The sequence below is a fragment of the Garra rufa genome, chromosome 14 (assembly GCF_049309525.1).
Source record: "Garra rufa chromosome 14, GarRuf1.0, whole genome shotgun sequence".
In the NCBI taxonomy this organism is placed as follows: Eukaryota; Metazoa; Chordata; class Actinopteri; order Cypriniformes; family Cyprinidae; genus Garra; species Garra rufa.
Genome location: NC_133374.1, coordinates 20,022,552 through 20,047,553, shown reverse-complemented (window position 1 = coordinate 20,047,553; position 25,002 = coordinate 20,022,552). Strand labels below are relative to the sequence as shown.

Below are 25,002 nucleotides of genomic sequence, written 5' to 3'. Positions count from 1 at the left end.
GCTGGAAACTTGTTAGGACACTTTCAACCGCATATTGTCATGCTTTACAGTGTAAACAGGCACTTTAAAACCGTAAAAGCGCAGTTTTATCCTGACCTCAACCACCACACTCCGAACCCAGAGAAAGTGAGACAGAAAAAACACAAAAGGCGTGTCTGTTCCTCTGTGATACAGCTCTGCTGAAACAGTGGGACATGCTTGAGCTGGAGAAATGTGAGCAGTGGCCTTTATCTGTCAGGAGAAAAAAAAAGAAAAGAAAAGAGCGAGGAACAGGGAGTGAGTGAGAGCAGAGACAGAGCACTGTGTTGTGAAAGTGGAGATTAATACAAATACAGTGGAAAAGAAAGAGGGGGAGCTAGGATAAAGTGGAGCTCTATCTCTCCTCCTCTTTTTTTCTTGTTCCCTCCCTCTCTATGCTCCCTCCCCCGGGCTCCAGGAGTAGTAGGAGGTTAACGTGACTGTGAGAGCTGTACTTTAAAACAGCACGGCGGGCTGAACTCACACACTCAGACACTCACAGCAGAGAAATCATACTGAAACATAAGGTCTGTAAACACTCAAACACACAATTTCAACCTTTTCTGCTGGCTGGGTGAGGGATTTTTATTCATTAGACAAGGAAACAAAGTTTCTGACTGATTTTTGTCTTCACAGGTCACTGCTGTCAATCCCTCTGGATTTCTATATGGATCTGGGACTGTAAACAATTTCAAGGGGGAACTATCAGAAACAGATTTTAATTTGATTTAGGACTGGTACCTGGACTTACAGCGGAGATGGACGCAGGCCCATTGGCATCAGTGTCCGAGGGCTCTCCGGAAGGAGAGACGGTGTGTGCCGCTTTGGCCCGCTATGAAACCACATTGCGGGATGCCGTGCGTGAGATCCATGTGGATGTCAGTGCTTTCAAACTGGGCATCGAGAGGAGACTAGAAGAGGCCATTAATGTAAGCGGACCTCTGGGCCGGGCCGTGGCACAGCTGCAGCAGGAGAACCGGCAGCTCAGGGGTCAGTTAGAGGCCTTGACCCGACAGGTAGAGATGCTGACAGGGTCGGTTTGTGACAGAAGCGCACTTCTCACTGAGGGATCGGCACCACCACAGAGCAACAGCAGCACCGTGGGGCATCAGTCTCCAGCGTCAGCGGCCCCCAGCGTAGCAGCTCTGACTGGATCCGCCAGCGGCTCGGCCTCCAGTCCCTCCGCTACACGCTTCTCCAGCAGAGCCACCTTCTCCGTCACCACCAAAACCAACGTGAGTAGACATTTGTGTTTAAATACAAGCGTGACCTCAAGTGAGGTCATTTTGTGGATTGATGTGAGGAACTTTATGTTTGAAAACTAAATATTTAGACATATAGAAGGAAGCCCGAAGCTAGGTAAAGTATACAAACTAACTGAATGTTTGTAAGGGCAGAATTTGTCTTAGACCTTCTGACAAATGTGGGATGATGTTTGCATCAAGTGACTGGATACTTGTAGAAGTTTCGCCTTAGTATCATGATAAAGTAAAGCCGCATATGGCTATGCATTATCAAAACTGTTTTAAATTATTTTTTTAAACTAAAAAGGTGGCATAGAAGCTGCACCTGAAGTGGCTTAAATTCCTGGAAAGAGGCTGCATGAATACATTCATATTAGAGTTAAAATTGCAGGTGTATTGTTATGAAATTCATGCTTAAAAATAAATACATTTAGAATATGAGTTTATAGTACATAACAAATTTATGGAATTAAATTAGGGTGGCTCTGGTGCTGGATTTCATTAATGCAGAAACAAGCAGCGTATTTTAGAACAGTTTTTATGCAGCATTGTGCTTTTGCACACAATTTGGAGCAGGAACAAATCTGCCTTCACTCCAGATTTTTAATTAAAACAACCATTTTAAAATGCTCAAACTTCCCATATGTTTTTGTTCATATTGGTACTGATTAAACCAAGATGATTTTAGCAGTTTAGCAGTTGTTTTATTTAGTCAAAGCATGCTTTATTTTATAGTTTGTGTATTTTTATTGCAAACCCTGCAAAGTTTAGGATCCTGAGATGCAGTTCTTGATATTATGAATAATGGCTCTATTCAGGATTACAGGACTGCAGATTAATTTGTTTGAGAAGACCCTGAACCTGTCAGTTTTAAGCCTTTAACAGCTGACAGTAAAACTCGAACGTCATTGAGTCATCACTCATTACTTTAGAGCTCTGTTCTATGGAGTATAAAAATACTGTAATTTGCGTAGCATGCAAATTAAAAACAAGGTCTTGTTTTAGCTTTCAGGTTTGTAAATGGTTTTTCCAAATCATCATCATTTTAGTAGCAGGGAGTGCAGTTGATTTTGGCTGTGAGTGATAGTTAGTAGAGACAAGGAAGGCTGTTATCTTTCCCTGCCACATCCACACCTGCCAACCGCATAATGAGAGAGAGCTGCGTTCTGGGCTTGTAAAGTACTCAGAGACTGTTGTGGCAGGTCTGCGGAGCACTCCCTTTCAGGCTCGGCCTGCAGGAAAAAATGAGTGAGAGAGAGAGAGACAGACTGGAAAAAGACAGTTAGGCTCCACGTGGGGATGTGTGCTGGCCTGCCTCCACGTGGCTGTACTGAGAGCACCTGCAGATATCATGAGTATCACACTTTATCTCACGCTCTTCCTTCTAAATCCGTGCCTGTCTCTGATTCTTTCAGAAGCCTGGTGTACTTTCCGTTCTTGGGAAATAACAGTTTATCCTGGGCTCAATCTCAGACTGCCGCCACTGTATCTGTGGCATTCTTGTTGTTGTCTCTCAACTATCATTCTGTCTCACGCGAAACACTGTCTCCAGTTCTCTTCACTTATCGCTCCCCCTCACTCTCTGTTCGTCATTCTGTGCTCATCCCGTCTCACTACAGTTCAAAGTCCTCTGAATTTAATTTTAAATTGATGTAGCAAATGTGTAAATAGATTTTGAATTTGAATGTAAAGAAGTAAAATAAAAAATATATATTTAAGGATTGAAATTAAGAAATATACGATTTTGTCAAGTTTTAGAATAGATGGACGGATAGATAGATGGATGGATTGATGGATGAATGGATAAATGATAGGTGGATGGATGGAACGATGGATAAAACAATGAATAGATGGATGGATAAAACGATAGATAGATAGATGGATAGAAAGAATGATGATAGATGTGTAGAATGACAAAAAACAATGGACGGACGCATGCATGGATGGATGGATGGATAGAAAGAACAATGATAGATTATGGAATGAATAGACACAGATGGATGGATGGATGGATGGATAGATGGAAAGAAAGAATGACAATAGATAGCTGGCTGGATGGATGGATAAAATGATGGATGATAGAATGATGGGTGGATGGATGGATAAAATGGATAAAATGATGGATAGATGGATGAATGGATAAAATGATGGGTTGATGGATGGAAAGAATGATGGTAGATGGCTAGAATGAGAAGAACAATGGATGACGGATAGATAGATAGATAGATGAATGGATAAATGATGGGTGGATGGAACGATGGATAAAATGATGGATAGAAAGAATGATGATAGATGGATAGAACGACAAGAACAACAGACGGACGAATGCATGGATGGATGGATGAATGGATGAATGAATGAATGGATGGATGGATAGAAAGAAAGAACGATGATAGATTATGGAATTAATAGACAGACAGACAGATAGATAGATAGATAGATAGATAGATAGATAGATAGATAGATAGATAGATAGATAGATAGATAGATAGATAGATAGATAGATAGATAGATAGATAGATAGATAGATAGATAGATAGATAGATAGAATGATGGATGGATGGATAAAATGATGGATGGATAGAATGATGGGTGGATGGATGAATAAAATGGATAAAATTATGGATGGATAGATGGATGAATAAAATTATGGGTGGATGGATGGAAAGAATGATGATAGATGGCTAGAATGACAAGAACAATGGACGACAGTTAGATAGATGAATGGATAAATGATGGATAGATAATGGATAGAACAATCAGAACAAGATAGATAGATAGATAGATAGAGAGAAAGAATGATGAATAGATTACTCATGACAATAATGACTCATGACAAGATGCCAGCTTCATTATATGTTTTAGCTGCAACTTTACTATCTAAACTTTAAACACACTTGAACTGTATCATCCTGTGTTCCTCTTACCGTCAAGAGTTCAGGCAACCAGCAGAGTGCTTTTGCTCTGCCCTCACTGTGTGCTGTCTGTCTCCACAGAGGAGTCCTGCACTGCTGTTGCCAATTACCGCAGCATTTCTGCGGTTTCAATGGGCCATTGTGTCGACATTCTGCCTCATTTGAAGTACACTGGGTGAGTCAGGATTTAAAGAACACCCAGGACACCCTCTTCCATTCTTTATTCAGCGGGATGTAGTGTAGATATAGCACTGCCGGACTCCTCTGGAGTCTCTCATGTTTGAAGGACAGGTGCTTGGCTAGGAACCACACCTGTGGAGCATGGTCCCACCGCACATTCACATTTGGCCCTGAGCACAAAAAAGCCTCTTGCCCTCCATTACTGCTGATGTGAATAAATTGTTTAGGGGTCAATGGGTTATCTTTGATTCTACTGTGCCTCAGCATAGTCAAGGCATTGTAAAAGTCAGACACTTTGACTCCCGCTGGAACATGTGTGTGTGTGTGTGTGTGTGTGTGTGTGTGTGTGTGTGTGTTCGGCTGTGCTTCTTCAGGGCATGTGAGGGAGAGAGCGGAGTTTGGGGTGGGAGGAAGATAAGATTTGCACGGGTGTTATCTGTGGAAACTCTGTTAGCGCACGCTTAGTATCTCAGAGAAAGGATATGGACGCACACAGGCGCCCACAGACACAATGCTAACAGACATTGCAGATATTTTGTGTTAAACATGAACTCAGCAATTTTCTCTTAGCATCATGCTGTCAATCTCAAATTATGAAAATTATATAGTCTGGATTTAGCCTCCAGATGCTTTTCCAAGAGGTTCTTATTGATTTTTTTTTAGCTGCTCTACATTGCACTTCAAATTAGCAATGGCATCAGAGTAGATATTAACAGCTGTCTTCTAGCATCTTGGTTTAGGTTGCTGAACTAACTGACAGTGGGTTTCACAAGTCTCTCAACTAACTTTTCAAAGATCAGAGATGTTCATGTCTTTCTGTTTTTCAGTTGAAAAGAATTTTTTTTTTACTTGATGGTTTTTTGTTTTTTTGAGGAAAACATTCCAAGTTTTTTCTCCATATAGTGGACTTCAGTGGGGATCAGCAGGTTGAAGGTCCAAATTGGTTTCAATGCAGCTTCAAAGGCCTCGTGAATTCCAGATGAGGAATAAGGGGCTTGTTTAGTGAAACAATTGACCATTTCCTGAAAAAAAATTATATATGTATATATATATATATATATATATATATATATATATATATATATATATATATTATATACTTTCTAACCACAAATACTAACAGATATTGCAAATATTTTGTGTTAAACATGAATTTAGACAATTTCCTCTTAGCTTCATGCTGTCAATCCCAAATTATGAAAATTATACAGCCTGGATTTAGCCTCCAGATGCATGTCTATGACGTTTTTATTGATTTTTTTTCAGCTGCTCTACATTGCGCTTCAAATTCGCAATGGCATCAGAGTAGATATTAACAGCTGTCTTCTAGCATCTTGCTTTAGGTTGCAAACCATCTGACAGTGGGTTTCACAAGTTTCTCAACTAACTTTTCAAAGATCAAAGATGTTCATGTCTTTCTTTCTTCAGTCAAAAAAAAAAAGGTTTTTGTAGATAAGACCCTTATTCCTCAGTTGGGATCGTGTAGAGCTCATTGAAACTGCATTGAAACTGCAATTTGGTCCTTCAACCTATTGAAGTCCACTATATGGATCCCGGCATGTTTTCCTCAAAAACCATTTCTTGTCGACTGAAGAAAGAAAGACATGAACATCTTTGATCATGAACATCTTGAATGACAAGGGTTGAGTAAATTATCAAAAAAATAATAATAATTTTGAGTTAACTAATCCTTTAATATCTTGTTTTTTTTTTCATTCACAGTATGTTTTTAAGTATCATTGTGGTGTACTTTTACTTCTTTAATCCTTTTATCTTTTCTTTTTGGCTGACAAAATCAAAAAACAGTTCAAAACAAAACTATTGTTGTTGATGGTTTTCATCAGTAATCTCAGTAACAAAAGTCAATCTGCACATCTTCTCGAAGAGACTGAATCATCTGCATTATGGCATTAGCGTTCTCCATTAGGCTTGTAGCAACTAGCAGGATTTGCACCATTTTTCTGAGCCAAACTAGTTTTAAGAACAGACGTAATGCACTTTTTCCACTGGTAAGACTGCTTCAGAATGTACTATTAAAAGTAAATCAATCGTAAATGGCATAATGTAAATTTGACGTGGGAAGTTGGTAACATATAAATATATATATATATATATATATATATATATATATATATTGTTTCCTCATGTCTATCTTTTCTGTGGATTGTCCATCAGGATGTTTAAAGCTGGCAAGGAACCATTAACGTTCAGTTTTGACATACACCGTTCACCATGTTATGACATAACTGTAAACTAGGGGTGGGCATAGATACATTTTTTTAATCTAGATTAATCTAGATTAAATCTTGGAATTAATCTAGATTAATCTAGATTAAAATGGCTAATTTAAATTCTGCTGAAGGCATTCAGAATATGTGTGCTACCCAAATAATGACTAAAAGTAAGTCTTCGAGAACGGGCCAGGTGGCGCATTAGATCAGGCGCTCATCTCCTGTTTCCAAAATGCATCACAAACTGCTTGACAATTGCATTTACAACATAATTACCTATACAAACTTGTGTAACCAAGTACTTCTGCGCAAAAGGCTGCACGGCGTGCGAGTTGCCGTTAAATACACAGACGCGCACGTGCCCCAGTAAAAAGGGTCTAGCAACGCACGCACCTGCCCTGAAGCGGTTTCATAGCTGCATCCATGTTTGCACGTCGCATTTGATGTGGTAATTTCACAGAAGTTGAAGACTCGTTCTCGCCCCCTACAGTGCAATTCGACTGGGTATACGTCATCCGCGCTAAAATATCAAGGTGAAAGTCATCATATCTTGCGTAGTTTAGACCCAAATCCCAACCCAACTTTGAGAATAGATTAACGGCGATATTTTTTTTATCGCCCGATAAGAGTCTCACGTTAACGCAGCACGTTAACGCCGATAACGGCCCACCACTACTGTAAACATTTATGCCTTCTGTGACATGTTTATATACACCACACATCTGTATCGAGGACCTGTTTTCCTCTACATATACCCCATGTTGCCAAGCTTCACCAAGTGACCATAACAGCACTTCTAATCCAATGTTTGGCTCCGGCAGTGTGAGAAACACCCTGTTCGCTTTGACTTGCCTCAGTCTACAGTGCCAGTACATCTAGTTTTCAGCCATCTAATATTGCCAAAGTCGAGTTGTTTTTAAAACGACCCACTTTGGTTACACGGAGCCCAGAGGAACGCCGTTTGATCTAACATATTTCTAGCTTTCTAGATTTGGACAGGCTGCCAGGTAGCCAAGTCGGCTTCCAAAAGCTTAAGGCTGAGCATTTGTTTGCAAAGATTCACTTATCCATCCATATTTGCGAGGCTGCCGGACTCCAAGCCTTTATTTATGAGGCTAATGCATATGAAAATGCGCCTGTGTAATTTTACGTCTTGGCAGGAGGGTTAAAGAAGCTTACTTGAACATGTTTGTTTGCATGTGTTTGTGTGAGATATGTTTGACGTTTCCAGCTCTGTGCTGGCCCGTGGCCAGAGCACTCACAATGGAGCAGATCGTTTAATCTCCTCCCGTTGCCCTGCCTGGATCTCCATGTCCAGCACAGATTCCTGGCAGAGAAGAAGGAGTAGAACAAAAAACCTTTGCACAGCTATTAATACAGTAGAGTGTGAGAGAGAAAGAGAGGGCGAGAAAGAGGGAAGAAGTGAGGGAATGTGAGAGGGAGGGTGGAAAAGAGAATAGATTGTGGATGGGGGGGGTAGAGAAAGGCATCCAGCCGCTCCCATGCTGCCCCTGGCTCTCCTAATTACTTCCAGACAATGCCATGTATTTTCATCTCCGTGGTTACAGGTTAATAATTCCGTGTTTACGGGATGACCTCACTGCCCTTCAGGAACCATTGTCCTGACTAGGAATGCGTATGGTACAGAAGTGGAAGAAGTTAGGTGAAGAAGTTCTAGTTGAGACCTTCCCTATCCACTTTACATGGCGTCACATTACTCCCCATGTGTTTGTCCTGACTGGAGTACAGGACCGTTGGTGTCTCAAAAGTCTAAACCAAGTTAAGCTCTTAGATATTAGGTGTACTGCAAACTCCTGAAATGGTTTTCGCTCTTTGGCCTGAGGCGGTGTGTTTGACCACTGCCCAGGTTTGTGTTCTCCATCTGCAGGTGGGGCTGTAGATGTAGCGAGTCCCCCTGGGCTACAAACAATCAATCGTGTTGAAGTAGACTCGCTGCATGGTCATGTAGTTTTAATCTGAAGAGTTTCTCAAGAGTCCAGAGCACCTGCGTCAATGCGTCAGAACACACACGATTGTTTACAGATGAGTAATGTACAGTTCAGTTTCGAGTGCACTTCCCACTGAGGATGTTTTGGTGGACCAAAGAGGTGTAGAAATGTTGTTAGGCAACCTAAAATGTACTTATGTGGTAGTGTTTAAAATACCAGGTGGGTGGTAGCAAAGTTAAAAGAATACTTCAGCCAAAAATGAAAATTCTGTCATTAATTACTTACCCTCATGTCATTCCAAACTTGAACGACCTTTGTTGATCTTCGGAACACAAATTAAGATATTTTTGATGAAATTCAAAGACTGACACGGAAGACAAGAAATTGTTGAATAAAGACGTTTTCTCGTATCTTCATAAAATTACGGTTGAACCACTTATGTCACATGGACTATTTTAACGATGTCCTAACTACACTTAAAAATAAAGGTGCTTTAAAAGGTTCTTTTAGCGATTTTGGATGAACATAGTCGTCATTTACTCCCCACATTTGAGCCGCTGAAGACACAGAGAATTGACGTTACTTTCATTTTAGAAAGGAAAGTGCAGATCCCGATCTACATATGCATCTATGTTTGTGCGGATCATTTGTGATGCAGCTTCACCCACAGCAGAAGTGATTATATGGGTTTTTATGCATCTTTGCAAATGGCCTTTCTTAATAATGTGCTTGTTAGCAAGTTTCGCAGCTAAACATGGCTAAATGTGGCTAAAGTAAACATACGGCTCCTCATCCCATGGCAGAGAGGGGCGTGTGAGCAGAGCTCATTAGCATTTAAAGGAACATGCAACAGAATAGCTTGCTGTAAAAAGGGCTGATTTTGACCAGGTAGACCATTGAGAAATTACAGTATGTTACAGACTTCTCATTAGGACCCTAAAGAATCATATCAACTTGTGGAAAATGGGAAGCTTTTTCTTAACTTTTTATAATCTGAAGAACCTAAGTTCCCCAGATGTTTAAGGTTCTTTATAGAACCATTTAGACAAAAAAGATTATTCTATGGCATTGTGAAGCACCTTTATAATTAGTGTACCTTTCTGGGCCTTGAACTTGTCAGTTGCTTTGCTGTCTATGCCCTAAAGCTCTCATATTTCATTAAAAATGTCTTAATTTGTGTTCTGAAGATCTTACAGGTTTGGAATGCCATTAGGGTGAGTAATTAATGACAGAATTTAAATTTTTGGGTGAACTATCCCTTTAAGTAGATTTCAGAAAATCTCAACTCTGTATTAAAGTAATTCATTTTGGGAAACTGTACCAAACTACATTTAATAAAAACATATTCCAGAATTCTGATTTGTGATCAAACCATTCTTTTGAGACTGGTTCACAAAAAACATGAATTCATTCATTTGTGAAATCAAGCTAATTCCTTCCAGTGAACCGTTTCACAAACAGCACTGAATGATTAATTTGGGAGTTCAAATGATTCAGTTGCACAAGTAAAAATTACTAAATCAGTAATCCAGTTGGAGCAAATCTTAAGGTAACAAATCACTTAATTGGTCTTGTATGACTCAAAATGAGCCAAGAATTGGGAGTATTCCTCAACGCTACTAATAATTCATCACAATGTCAGACTGGACTCTAACCAGTGTTTAATACGACTGAAAAAACTTTACTACATATAGTTGCAGCATTTAAAATTAAATTAGAAGGTCAGATTCAGGGCTTAATTTTTAATATGGCCTGGAGGACAACTAGGGTTTTTACAGTGTACATTTGTGAATGTGTGAGTATGTGGGAGTGAAATTGAAGCACACCCAACTCCCTGAGAAATCAGGAGGAATTCTCGTAGCTCACACACAGTGTTTTCAAATGCCTCTGCACAGGTTTTCTTTCCATTCTTGCTTCTTTTAGAAGAAGAAATTGCAGGCTGTGTGGTGCTTTGAAAAGCAGGTGTTTGGGCCTCTTTCTTCACAAACACTTGAGTTTGTGAAGGAAATTACAGAGCAAAGACCCTCACAAACCAGGCATCCCATCCCCATCTGTCTCAACTTTATAGACTCTACTTCTCTCTGACTTTCTAACAGCAGGAAAAACGACCCGGTTAAACCCGGGGACAAACATTTCTCTTCAATCACTAATCACTAAGGATTCATTTGCGTTCCACACTGTATTTCACTCTGCTTTTCCTGATCATGACCCTCCTGCTCCAAAAGTGAGTCCAGCTATTTGTACATTGGAAAAATATAAATAGCACTATCAGCATGGCTTATTAATACCAGAGAGGGCCTTGTAAGAGCTATCTGCTTTGAGTGACAGGGGCTGGAATTAGTCCTCTGAACCCTCTAGAGTTCTCCCACAAACATGCCCTCTATTGTTGTTTATGTTCCATTCCATTCCCCCGCCACCACAACGTTCCAAGAATCTCAAATGTCACACTGAGGCAAGAATATCCCCTCGGATACATTTAAAATCAGACATGCACACACACACATGCAGCGTTTCATCAAAACTGGCCTTCATCTCTCTGATCATACACAGAGCAGCTCTCTGTCTTCTCTTGCAGTAACAATGCTCAACTCCTATTTCACTCGCCATCAAATCTTCAGAGATTATATACAATACAACCTTGTGATTATCCACCAAAAAATCTTTCTTTATGCTCCCCAGCATTGTACAGGCAGGCTGCCAGAAGGCTGGGGAAATTCTTAATTTGCTGTAGAGGGACATTTAGACTCACATGAAGGGTTTTCTATGTGGGGAGTCCATTGTCTGAGCGGACTGTACATAGTAACCGCATTTGGAGGCATTTGGTTGTAAGAAAAAAGACTCCTCAAGGCTTTTTCTCATCTTCTCACCTGCAGGAGTGATTACTGTGTCTCTGAAGGGGCTGCATTCAAACTTCTAGTGGTCTGTTTTGAATAGTCTGTCAAAAGCACTCTTATTGATTTTGAGTGTCCTCAGTGTCCTCAGTCCTCAGAGGAACAGCATGTACAGGAGATGAGTGACCCTCCCTGAGGACAAAAGAATGGACTGTCCAGTTTTGTTTTTTTCCCTTTTTGTGAGGCTAAATGACTCAGGCTGAAGTCAGGCTGAATAACTAAATTATTTTGATGATAATTGATATTGAAACTAGTCTTTTAAAATAATCAGTTGAACCACTTCACAGCAATAACATTGAATGGTTCAGTTGTGAATTTGACTGACTGTAGCAGTTAAAGGGATAGTTCAGCCTAAAATTACAATTCTGTCATTAATTACTCACCCTCATGTCGCTTCGGAACACAAATTAAGATATTTTTGATCAAATTCCAAGAGCTTTCTGACACTGCATAGACATGTAAGAGAAGAAACTCTTGAATAATTTTTGTTTTCTTTGCACACAGAAAGTATTCTTGTAGCTTCATACATTACAGTCACTATTTTAACAATATCCTTACAACCTTTCTGGATCTTGAACGTGGTAGTTACTTTGTCTATGCAGAGTCAGAAAGCTCTTGGATTTCATCAAAAATATCTTAATTTGTGTTCCAAAGATGATCGAAAGTCTTACGGGTTTGAAACGACATGAGGGTGAGTAATAATTGACAGAATTTTAATTTGAGAATTTTTGTGTGAACTATCCCTTTAATACCTCAATGATCTGTAGAAATGTCCGTTTGAACTGTTTCACAAATAACAATTAATTCATTTGTGAATTCAAATTATCCACTTGCAGCAATTAACAACCCAATGATCTGCTCATGATTTGCATGCTCTGAGACCCAGTGGCTATGTCTGATTTCTTGATGAATCACAGATTCTTTTCAACAATTCAGGTGAACAAGTTTAATTCACTTATTCAACTGCAGCATCTAACAACTCATTTCAATGCCTGACTGCTTTTTGCAAATCTTTCTTTTAAGCCAATTATTTTCAAAGAATCAGTTCAACAAATTCACAGATATAATGATTTTGATGTGAATTGATTGCATCAGTCATCAAGTCAGTGATTCAATGATCTGTTTAAGACCAGATAGCAATGTCCAACTTGTGAATATGTCTTTTAAGGTACTATTCAGTAAATTAGTTAAACAGGTTCACAAATAACTACTACATTCAAGGCTCAGAAAGGTAGTAAGGACATCGATAAAATAGTCTTTGTGACATCAGTGGTTCATGGTACTCTTATGAATGCGCGTTCAAGAGAAGAATAAATTGAAGATTTAAAGAATTGTTGAATAAATGTGTGATTTTAGTTTACTTTGCACACAAAAAGTATTCTTGTAGCTTCAGAAAACTAGGGTTGAACCACTGATTAATTTTTTAGTAAACTATCCCTTTAACAACTCAATGATTCAATGATCTGTAGCGATGTCCTTTTGAACGCTTTCATAAATAACAATTAATTAATCTGTGAATTTGACTGATCCAATTGCAACTCCTTTTAGTGTTCTTGTCAATGCCTGACTATGTTGTGTAGTTCATGAACAAATCTTTCAAATCAACTATTTTCAAAGAAATGTTAAACAAATTACCAGATCAGTCATAAAGTACGTGTTTCAATGATCTGTTTGAGACCAGATAGCGACATCCGATTGGTAAATGTCTTTTGAAGTCAATGAATCAGTTGAATAGTTTCACAAATAACATTAATTCATTCATTTGTAAATTCGACTAACCCAATTGCAGCAGTTAACAATGAATCATTCTTTTAAAGGGATAGTTCACCCACTAAATCATAAGGCCATTGTTCATCTTCGAAACACAAATTAAGATATTTTTGATAAAACCCAGAGAGCTTACTGACCCTCCATAGACAGATAAGAAAAGAAAATGTTTAAAAAAGTCATTCTTTTTGTTTTTTTGCACACAAAAGTATTCTCATAGCTTCATAAAATTGAACCACTGTCACATGGACTATTTTAATGATGTCCTTACTACCTTTCTAGGCCTTGAACGTGTCAGTTGCGTTGCAATCTATGCAGGGTCAAAAAGCTCTTGGATTTCATCAAAAATATCTTAATTTGTGTTACAAATTTGAACGGAGGTCTTACGGGTTTGGAACAACATGAGGGTGAGTAATTAATGACAGAATTTTCATTTTTGGCCGAACTATTCCTTTAAATTTGATCCCTTTTAATCCCTCAGGTTTGAAATATGAAAGCAAAATAAAAAGTAATGTTATTACAGCAGTGCAATACTATGCTCGATTTATTGATGAATTAAAGAAATCAATCAATTATCAACACAGTTGTTAGTTGCAGCCTTAAACTAAAGTGCTTTTCCACATGTTCTGTCTCACCTCCTTATTTCCTGACCTTGTTTTATTACTCCTCTCTTTTAATGCAATGACGCATTCTCTGGGATGGGGAATGTGTTGTTCCTGGAGGAAAAAAAAGAGCAACTGGGGTGAGTGCATGCGGTTCAGTGAACATGAGATGGGTGTGGTTAGATCCCCCCCTGCACCTCTTAATTTAGCCCAGGGGCCGAGCAGCAGGTGACCTCTGTGCCAAAATAGTGCCTAAACCAATGCATTTGGAAGGAATTCCAGATACAAACCTTAATGACAGCAGGCAATGTTTTTACAAATTCTCGCTACACGATCTCTATCACTGAACAGTCACATGTCTGCAGATATCCCCTGGGGAGACTGACACATGACGTTTACACCGAGCTAAAAAACCTGAGTGTTCAGTGAGCAAATCAGAGTTGGATACGTTTCATGGCTGGGGTGAATTTTGTCTCCCCCTATCTCCTTCTCTCAGTGGGACAGGCAGCTGCTCCCCTCCGACCGCACACCCCTTCAGCATTCTTTAGATGTGATGTCACCTGGCCTCCAGTACAATTACTCCTGGAGACTCACTATTAAGTTATTTCTCTTTTAAAATTCACTGATAGTGTGCCTACCACTGACTGTGGTTTTAATCTGTTTTTGCATTTGCGCTCATAAATGCAGTGCATGAAGGTGCATTTGTTAGTAAATTAGCATGTGTTTGCATAGTCAGGCTGCACACAAAGAAGCTTTTTAAAGCCCATTGATAAGCTGCCAGGTAATTAATGGCAGCGCAAGAGACAACTAAACATGCACAGTCATTCGTTTGGTTCGCTTCCAGGCCTTAAAGAACTAGTCCGCCAACCTCTTAAGAGACAATTTGCTTTTATAATACTTAGGTCATTGCAGCCGAAGCCAAACATCTGTATCTGTATAACTTTTTGATGGTTGAGGTCTGAGGGAAATGAAGCAAGGCGGTGACCTTCATATGTCAGCGTGTAACTTGAAGGCACTAATGTCAGCATGCGATCTTGCATTTAGGTCAGACAGAAGAGTGTGTAGAAGGCACAAGTGGCTATTAAAGATTAAAATAGACTAGCAAAGCAGCCATATCTGTATTGATGAGCCACATCAGCCCTGATCCAGAGCTTTGATTTTTTTTTAAAGAGACTCGGCTTCTGTAAACATTACTGGACTCCATAGTGTCTCCATAGTGAACCCATCAATCAAATGTCTGTGATTAGATTACATCACTCACTCGCTTTAGCAGAATGTTCCCTTCTGAAGAACTCCTCTGAACCCACTTCGGCTCTTTTCATGTCTCTGATTAGAGTTTATTGGATAATCACATCATGTGTCTCATGTTCCTTATCCTGTTTCGGAGGACTGGGCCTCTTGCGAAAGATACTTGTTTTGTAGGAGCTTGTTTTTATTTTCATGTAATGTCTATTAATCCTGTTTAAATGTTACAGATGTCTTCAGGCATCACAACATACAATGTGCAGTATTAAAATGTGATATTTGTTCTGAGATCTACTAAAGATTACATTTGACAGTATAAATCTTTTTCAAGATTAACTAAAAATTCCGCTTCTCTCTTTCTTACAGAGTGTTGAGCGAGATGAGCCCATTGAAGTGGATCCAGCACCAGTTTCCCAAGGCTTGGAGAATGGACACTTATCCTCAACAGGTATTACCAATAATTGCTTCTTGAAACCACTCATGGGGTGCGTCTCAATTGGCTCCCTACTTACACTAGTCAGGGCACACATCAGAAAAAGAAAAAACTATTCTATTTTATATTTTTACATTAACAATGTAATCAGTATTCTAGTTATTAAAGCCAACTATGAATTTCATCAAGTTAGTGTTTTAAAGTGTTAACTTTTAACTGTTTTTGCATTTTTCAGATCATCAGTCATCAAAGTTCAGTAAATATTGGTCACAGACACAGAGATTTACTTAAAATTTCACCAACTCACTAAAAACTCCCACAGATCATGTTTTCATGCCATTTTAAGTCTTATTTTGATGTAACAAAGTGGTTATATCTAAGTGTGTGAGTTGTTAACTTACTTTATTAAGTTAACGCCAATTAACGCCATTATATTGTTAATTCGCGCATGAACACGAGACATGATTTATCGCATGAACCAATTACAGCTGATCATAACCAGTCATATTTAATCATATCGTGAGGGTGGCATTGTCTCCTCCCACGTGACTTCCCACATTCATTCTCAATTACCCCCCACCAAACTCGCCGAACGCTTTAGGAGGTCTGTTAAAACTCAGTGGGCTCAGTGGAGGCGAGAGAGACGCAGACTTTACCTTTAACTTTACCTGCTGGTGTTGCTGTTGGACAGTTATGCTTTAGAAAAACAAGTGATTTATACACTTTTTAATGTTATATTTTGTACTATTGGCATTTATAGGTAGAGTGCCTTGTGAAAGTATTCATACCTCTTCATTTTTTATTCACGTTTTGTTATGTTGCTGCTATATGTTAAACTGTTTTAATCTACACTGCATTCACCATAAGGGCAAAGCAAAAACAGGTTTTTAACATCTTTGCAAATTTATTAAAAACAAAACTGAAATGAAAATTCAAATAAATGGGTATGATTTGGAAAGGCACACACTTCTCAATAAAAAGTCTAATAGCTGAAAATGCATATCAGAGCAAAAACCAAGCCCTGAGGTCAAAATAACTACCTGTAAAGCTTAGAAACAGGATTGCATCAAGCCACACATCTGGGAAAGAGTTCAGAAAAAAATTCTGCTGCATTAAAGGTTCACAGAAGCATGCACTCCCCATTAACCTTAATGGAAGAAGTTTGAAAGAACCAGGACTCCTCCTGGAGCTGGCCTCCTGGCCAAATTGAGCAATTGATGGAGTAGGGCTTTGGTTAGAGTGGTGACCAAGAACCTGATGGTCACTCTAGTTGAGCTCCATGATTATAGTGGAGAGATAGGAGAAACCTACAGAAGGACAAACATCACTCCAACACTCCACCAATCTGGGATTTATGGCGGTGTGGCAAGACTAAATCCTCTACTCAGTAAAAACACGTGAAAAATTAGCAAAAAAGCACCTAAAGGACCCTCAGACTGTGAGAAACAAGATTTTCTGGACTGATTAACCTCAATTCCAAACATCATGTTTGAAGGAAACCAGGCTATGCTGATTACTCCAGAGAACTATCCCAAAAGTAAAGTGTGCTGGTAGCAGCCTCATGGTGTGGGGCTGTTTTTCTGTGGCAGGAACTGAGGGACTCATTAGAGTAGAAGCAAAGCTCAACACGTCAACACAAGGTTTACCTTCCAACAGGACAATAACCCTAAGCACACAGCAAGAGTGGCTTATAGACAACTCTGTGAATGTCCTTAAGTGGCCCAGCCAGAGCCTGGGCTTGAACCCAATCAAATATTTCTGGAGAAACCTGAAAATGTGTGTCTACCCCTATTTAACCTGACAGAGCTTGAGAGGTGAAGAGGTGAAGCGAAGAATGACAGATAATTGCCAAATGCTGATGTGCAAAGCTTGTCGCATCATACCTAAAAAGACTTGAGGTTGTAAAGGTGCTTTAGCAAAGTGCTGAGCTAAGGGTATGAATACTTATGCAATGTACTTATTCAGTTTTTTTATTTGTAATAAATTTACAAAGTTGTGACAATTCTGTTTTTGCTTTGTCATTATGGTGTATGGAGCGTAGATTGATGTGGGGAAAAAGAAATTTAAAGCAATTTAACATAAGACATGAAAAAAATGAAGGGGTATGAATACTTTCGCATGGCACTGTCATTCTTAGTATGAACAGAACATACTTCTTCACAACATATTGACCACAATCCATCCTCTCTCCAATCAGAAAACTCTTCTATGCCTCTGAGGAGAAGCTCGCCACCCAACGGTGTGTCGCAGGAGCACTCAGCCCCCATTTCTATGGCGATGCCACACCTGCCAATCACAGCAACCACCAAAGTGGCTGACTCAGCAGTTATGAAAAGTCCTGAATCACCTGGTAGCCCGATGCAAGCCATGCCTTCAACCCTAACAGATTCACTGACGAACAGTCAGCCAGTCACCAGTGATAACCAGCCACAACTAGAGTCTCCTGTTCATGCAGGTATGACTCTAACTTCACAGAGTGAGGCAACAGATGAGTCTTTCTGCTGTCATCTCCTAAATGTATGTGTTGCTTTTGTGGTTACAGTATCATCTGTTAAAACATGGGCTCCGACTCCTGCCAGGACTATGGGTTCTCCACGGCTTAGTGGTAGGACAAATTGAACCAATCTGTATGATTCATATATACAGCATGTGCTTTTATGACAAAATCTTGTATCATTTTTCATTTGTGTTACTACTTGTCTTACAGAGAAAGCATCTTCGGCTCCAGCCAAGTCAGTGACTTACTCTGGGCTTTATCCACACAGCACAGACAGGTGGGTTGAGGGATAGCTCACTCAAAAATTAAAATCGGTCATTAGTTACTCACCCTCATGTTGTTCCATTCCAAATTGTTGCATTTTTGTCTCTTTGTATCAGGAACGTGGATATGTCAGGAGATTTATCCTTTGGTAGAGGTATTGAGCGCAGACGGGAGCTTGTGAGGTCCCAGACTTTACCTCGAAACATTGGAGCCCAGGCTCGCCGGTCTATTTTTGAGAGGCTGGACTCTGAGAACAACAGGTAATGGAATCGTCCTGCATGTTTATGCAACCGTTTTTCATGCTCTGAAAGGTCACTCACATTGAAAACCTCTTGCATTAATCTCCCATCTCAGTCGACCCAAGCCTGTGGATTCCAAACCAAAGCTAAAACGCTCTCAGAGCTTTGGAGTTTCCAGTGCTAGCAGTATCAAGCAGATTCTTCTGGAATGGTGTCGATCCAAGACCATTGGGTACCAGGTAAAACATTCAGCAGAAAAAACAGATCTTTGCACACATGTGGTGTATTAAAGCTATGAAAGGTTTAACAACACTTAAGCCTGATAAGATGAGGATTATCAAGCATTATAGGGCTTCCTATGCTGTTATTTTAAGATTGAGCACATTATGAAGTGTTATATTAACTTATTAACTTTATTAACATCGGAAGGAAAGTGAATGAATGTGTGTGGTATTAGTGTTCCTCTATAGATATATATTCTGCTTGACTCTAGTGCGGCTTTGCAAACCAGCCCATGTGGCTCTAGTTAGAGGTAGTAATGTAATGGTCAAGCCTAATTTAGAGTCGAGAGAGAGTAGTACGTAAACATGAGAACCAGAGCAGACAGCTGACAACACCCATGACGGTTTCCATTTCCCTTAGTGACAGACAATGTCTCAGCCTGTCAGATTTGCCAGCTACAGATGAAAAATGAACACCATTAAATGATGAGGTGTAATGATAATTAAATGATGAAACATTTGCTCTGACAGCCACAAGCACGTCTGCAGACTCTCAACGAAAATTATTGTTCTATGGTTCTCGCTCACCCACGGATCAAGAGAAAATACTGCTTTTTCAAATCTATTGTCAGTTGTTATTATTATTCTTAAATTAACATGATATATATAGATACACAGATATATTTTCATGTACTCACCGCCTTGTCATCCAAGATGTTAATGTCTTTCTTTCTTCAGTCAGAGAAATTTTGTTTTTTGAGGAAAAACATTTCAGGATTTTTGTCCATATTGTGGACTTCTATGGTGCCATTGAGTTTAAACTTCCAAAATGTAGTTTAAATGCAGCTTCAAATGATCCTAAATCCAGTTGTAAATCCGGTCCCAGCCAAGGAAGAAGGGTCTTATGTAGCGAAATGATTGGTAATTTTTTTTTTTTTTTAATTATAATTTATATACTGTTTAAACGCTTGTCTTTTCTTGCTCTGCCTGAACACTGTTTTCTCCGGTTCAAGACAGTTAGGGTATGTCGAAAAACTCCCATCTTTTTTACTCCCTCAACTTCAAAAAATTATTTCAAAATCATCCTACATTTCTGCAGAAGTATTGACCCAGTGTTTGGTAAAACAGCGATGTACGACGATTTTGAAGTTTACGGAGAAAATAAGATGGGAGTATTTTGACATATCCTAACTGTCTTGTTCCGAGTTCAGGCAGAGCAAACCAAGACGAGTGTTTGAGGTTAAAAAGTATATAAATTGTAATATAAAAAATGATTTCGCTAGATAAGACCCTTCTTCCTCGTCTGGGATCATTTACAACCACATTTGGGATCATTCGAAGCTGCACTTAAACTGCATTTTGGAAGTTCAAACTTGGGGCACCATTGAAGTCCACAATATGGAGAAAAATCCTGAAATATATTGGTGAGTACCTTATCTGTAAATTTTTGTTGTGGAAGTGAACTACTCCTTCAAACAATTATTTTAATGAAAAATTACAAAAACAGGCCTTTTTTTGAAGTCGAGCTCAGTGAGAACGGGAACGTTGATAAAAAATATATAAAGCCATTTTGACTTTGTGTTGAAGGGTATGGGAGCAAAACCCCAGTGTGCTGTGTAATATAATAGCTTGACTCTCTCACCTGTTAATCTGCAGAACATCGACATTCAAAACTTCTCATCCAGCTGGAGTGACGGCATGGCATTCTGCGCCCTGGTCCACTCTTTCTTCCCCACAGAGTTTGACTACAACGTCCTGTCCCCTGCCGACCGCAAACATAACTTCGAGCTGGCATTCAGCACTGCAGAGTAAGTCACTGGAATGGAGGCGATTATGTTCAGCCCTTTCACAATGGCATTGAGATGTCAACACTATTCATGGTGCCTTAACCTCTTAAAGTTGAGTAGTTTGTCTTACTGTCACCCCGTCAAATACTGAAAAGGGTAGATGATCAAGGAAAAAATATACAATTAACAAGAAATATGATACATTCACTACTTTTCAGAACTTTGGTGTCAGTGAGATTTTTAAAAAAGAAATGAATACTTATATTCAGCAAGGACGCATTCAATTTATAAAGTGGCGTTTATTATTTTACAAAAGAGTTCTATTTTAAATAAATGTGTTTCTTTTGAATTGTCTATTTATCAAAGAAATTTATGCATACATATTTTTTCTTTTAGCATTGTTTGACAAAAGTATTCATTCTTACTTACAAATTCACAATTCTGACTTTTTTCACAGAATTGTGAGTTAAAAAGAATTGCAATCTCGCAATTGTGACAATTTTTTTATTGCGAGTTTATATCTTACAATTGTGACTTTTTTTCTCAGAATTGCGAGTTTATATCTCCCAAATGTGGCTTTTTTTCTCAGAATTGCTAGTTAATATTTCGAAAAAAATTTCGAAATACAATTTTTTTTCTCAGAATTGTTTATATCTCTTAATTGTGACTTTTTTTCTCAGAACTGCGAGTTTATATTCACATTTGTGACTTTTTTCCTCAGAATTGTGAGTTTATATCTCACAATTGTCACTTTCTCAGAATTGTGAGTTTATATTTCACAATTGTGACTTTTTTCTCAGAATTGCTAATTTATATCTCACAATTGTGACTTTTTTCTCAGAATTGCTAATTTATATCTCACAATTATGACTTTCTCAGAATTGTGAGTTTATATCTCACAATTGTGACTTTTTTCTCAGAATTGCTAATTTATATCTCACAATTGTGACTTTTTTCTCAGAATTGCTAATTTATATCTCACAATTGTGACTTTTTTCTCAGAATTGCTAATTTATATCTCACAATTATGACTTTCTCAGAATTGTGAGTTTATATCTCACAATTGTGACTTTTTTCTCAGAATTGCTAATTTATATCTCACAATTGTGACTTTTTTCTCAGAATTGCTAATTTATATCTCACAATTGTGACTTTCTCAGAATTGTGAGTTCATATCTCACAATTTTAACTTTTTTCTCAGAATTGCGAGTTTATATCTCCCAAATGTGGCTTTTTTTCTCAGAATTGCTAGTTAATATTTCGAAAAAAAATTCGAAATACAATTTTTTTTCTCAGAATTGTTTATATCTCTCAATTGTGACTTTTTTTCTCAGAACTGCAAGTTTATATTTCACATTTGTGACTTTTTTTTCTCAGAATTGTGAGTTTATATCTCACAATTGTCACTTTCTCAGAATTGTGAGTTTATATCTCGCAAATGTGGCTTTTTTCCTCAGAATTGTGAGTTCATATCTCACAATTGTGACTTTCTCAGAATTGCGAGTTTATATTTCACAATTGTGACTTTTTTCTCAGAATTGCTAATTTATATCTCACAATTGTGACTTTTTTCTCAGAATTGCTAATTTATATCTCACAATTGTGACTTTCTCAGAATTGTGAGTTTATATCTCTCAATTGTAACTTTTTTCTCAGAATTGCGAGTTTATATCTCTCAATTGTTACTTTTTTTCTCAGAATTGCAAGTTAAGTAAAAATTGTGAGATATAAACTCACAATTCAGTGTTTTCTTTCTTAAAAAATGCTTGATATAAACTGAGTATTGCGTGATATAAACTCACAATTGTGAGAAGGAAACTAAATTGTGAGATTTTAGCTCCCAATTCTGAGAAAAAGTGAATTGTGAGATATAAACTCACAACTACTTGCAGACGTTTTTTTTTCTCAGAATTGTCTCGCAATTCTGAGAAAAAGTCACAGTTGTGAGATTTTGTGACTTTTTTTCCTCAGAATTACGAGTTATATTTCACAATTATATCTCGCAAATGTGGCTTTTTTTTTTTTAGAATTGCGAGTTAATATCTCGAAAAAAAATTGTGAGTTTATATCTCGCAATTGTGGCTTTTTTTCCTCAGAATTGCGAGTTAATATCTCGAAAAAATGTGTGAGTTTATATCTCGCAGTTGTGACTCAGAACTGCAAGACATTAAGTCAGAATTGCGTGATATAAACCCGCAATTGTGAGGGAAAAAAACTTGTGAGATTTAAACTTGCACTTCTGAGAAAAAAATTCAGAATTGTGAGAGAAAAGCTTGCAATTTCTATTTGTATTTTTTATTCCGTGATGGAAATGGATGGCTTCCATTTAGGGACTTTTTTTCAAAAACAATACAAAAAAATTACTGGTCCCAAATTCACTTTACTTTTTCCATTGTGTACTCCACCTGATATTATTTCAAACCCATGTTTGCCAAGCTCCAGAATACACAAAAAATGTGCAGAAAATTATCAAAAACAGGTCACTATGAAAAGAGCTTTGTAAAAAATCCCCTTTTGCGTTCAATGGAAAAATAAAAAAGAAAACTCTGTAATGATATACGGGTAAGCAAATAACGACAGCATATTCATTTTCATTTTAAAAGCTCTAATAAAGTATTAAAAGTCTTTAAATAGGAATAGACCAGACAGATGAGATGTGAACTCAACGTGACCCGACCCGACAAGCTGAACAGAATGATTCCAAAATACAAGTTGACACAAATCATCCGCAGTTGTGCTCGCAATACGGGACAGAAGATAAAGTTACTTAGTTTCCGACGCGTCTGAGTCTAGGGTGTCTTTAAAGCGCACTTTAGACCACTAACGCATGCCAACAAATCCCTGTTGAGCTCAACGGAACCTCCCCTTCCCCTCAAACGGCTACTCCGACCTGACAGCCCTACAGCATGACATCATGCTCCTACAACTCCCGTGTCCCAGTTCCCACATCCTGAAATATATTTACATAGACCTAAAACTGCACCACCAGCATCATCTGAACATATGTATTACACTTATCATATTAACTATAATAGTCAACGGACATTGAGAGTGAATAGAAACAGCCAATACACGTTCACCCCTAATAAATCTGTTTCTCTGTATTTCCAGGAATAAAGCTGGCTGCGATAGGCTCATTGAAGTGGAGGACATGATGGTGATGGGCAGAAAGCCAGACCCCATGTGTGTCTTTACTTACGTCCAGTCGCTATATAACCACTTGCGCAAGTTTGAGTGAGATTTCGGCCTCTTCAGCCCCAGCTGAACACTCTGCACTGCCCCCTGCTGGACAAAACTGAACTCTGATAAAGTCGCTGGGTTGCAAAATGTCCCCGGGAGCCCACACCATTTCAAGCATGATGCTTCTACGGTTGCATTTTAGTCAAGAAAAGGTCATCGACTATTTATATAGTCCTCTGAGACCTGGCTTTTGTGTACGGCACGCTCTTTTTACAAATGGTGGCCTCTGGTTTATAACTAAACAGCTTGGAGTTAAAGGAATAGTTCACACAAAAATTAACATTTTCTTAAAGGGATAGTTGACCAAAAATGAAAATTCTGTCATTGATTACTCACCCTCATGTCGTTTCAAACCCATAAGACTTTTGTTCATCTTCTGAACACAAGTATATATATAATTGTAAGTAAGATAAGACATAATTGTGAGTTTATATCTCACAATTGACTTTTTAATCAGAATTATGAGTTTATATTTCACAATTGTGACTTTTTTTCTTAGAATTGTTGGTTTATATCTCACAATTCTGAGAAAAAGTCACAATTGTGACATTTTTTCCCTCAGAAATATCACAATTGTGACTTTCTCAGAATTGTGAGTTTATATTTCACAATTGTGACTTTTATCCCTCAGAAATATCACAATTGTGACTTTTTTCTTAGAATTGTTGGTTTATATCTCACAGTTGTGACTTTCTCAGAATTGTGAGTTTATATCTTGCAATTGTGACTTTTTTTCAGAATTGTGTTTAAATCTCTCTGTTGTGACTTTTTTTCTCAGAATTGCACGTTTATATCTCACAATTATGACTCAAAACTGTGAGACATTAAGTCAAAATTGCGTGATATAAACCCGAAATTGCGAGAAAAAAATATTGTGATTTAATCTCGCAATTCTGAGAAATAAACTGAGAAAAAGTCAGTTCAGGATCTAAATTTACAATTCTGACTTTTTTTCTCAGAATTGCGAGTTTATGTCTCACAACTGTCACTTTTTCCTCAGAATTGTGAGTTTATATCTCACAATTGTCTCTTTTTTCTCAAAATGGCAAGTTTATATCTCGCAATTCTGACTTTATACTCACCCTAATGTCATTCCAAACCCTTAAGTCCTTTATTCATCTTCTGAACAAAAGTTAAGATATTTTTGATGAAATATTTTTGAAGACTGACAGAAATGGTTAAATATAGTAGTTATTTTTAGTTTTCTTTATGCAAAAAAAATATTTTTGTAGTTTCATAAAATTACGGTTGAACCACTGATGTCACCTGGACTAATTTA

At 38.2% G+C, this 25,002-nt stretch overlaps 1 protein-coding gene across 1 annotated transcript; it reads left to right on the top strand.

Annotated features, from left to right (window-relative positions):
* Window positions 1–448: 448 nt before the first annotated feature.
* On the top strand, window positions 449–24,448 carry smtnl (smoothelin, like). The gene is made up of 10 exons (XM_073818112.1): window positions 449–545; window positions 655–1,253; window positions 15,409–15,490; window positions 17,673–17,930; window positions 18,018–18,080; window positions 18,183–18,249; window positions 18,353–18,496; window positions 18,591–18,714; window positions 20,353–20,504; window positions 23,595–24,448. Exons 2-10 carry the CDS (start codon window positions 777–779, stop codon window positions 23,719–23,721), a joined length of 1,494 nt encoding a protein of 497 aa, XP_073674213.1. The 5' UTR covers window positions 449–545; window positions 655–776; the 3' UTR covers window positions 23,722–24,448.
* The last annotated feature ends 554 nt before the right edge of the window (window positions 24,449–25,002 follow it).

Excerpts from the sequence above, each read along its gene's own strand:
- smtnl (XM_073818112.1), top strand. The coding sequence starts at position 777 with ATGGACGCAGGCCCATTGGCATCAGTGTCCGAGGGCTCTCCGGAAGGA. Across the intron at positions 18,081-18,182 it reads GGGTTCTCCACGGCTTAGTG|AGAAAGCATCTTCGGCTCCA; the intron begins GTAGGACAAATT and ends CTTGTCTTACAG. Across the intron at positions 18,497-18,590 it reads CTGGACTCTGAGAACAACAG|TCGACCCAAGCCTGTGGATT; the intron begins GTAATGGAATCG and ends CTCCCATCTCAG.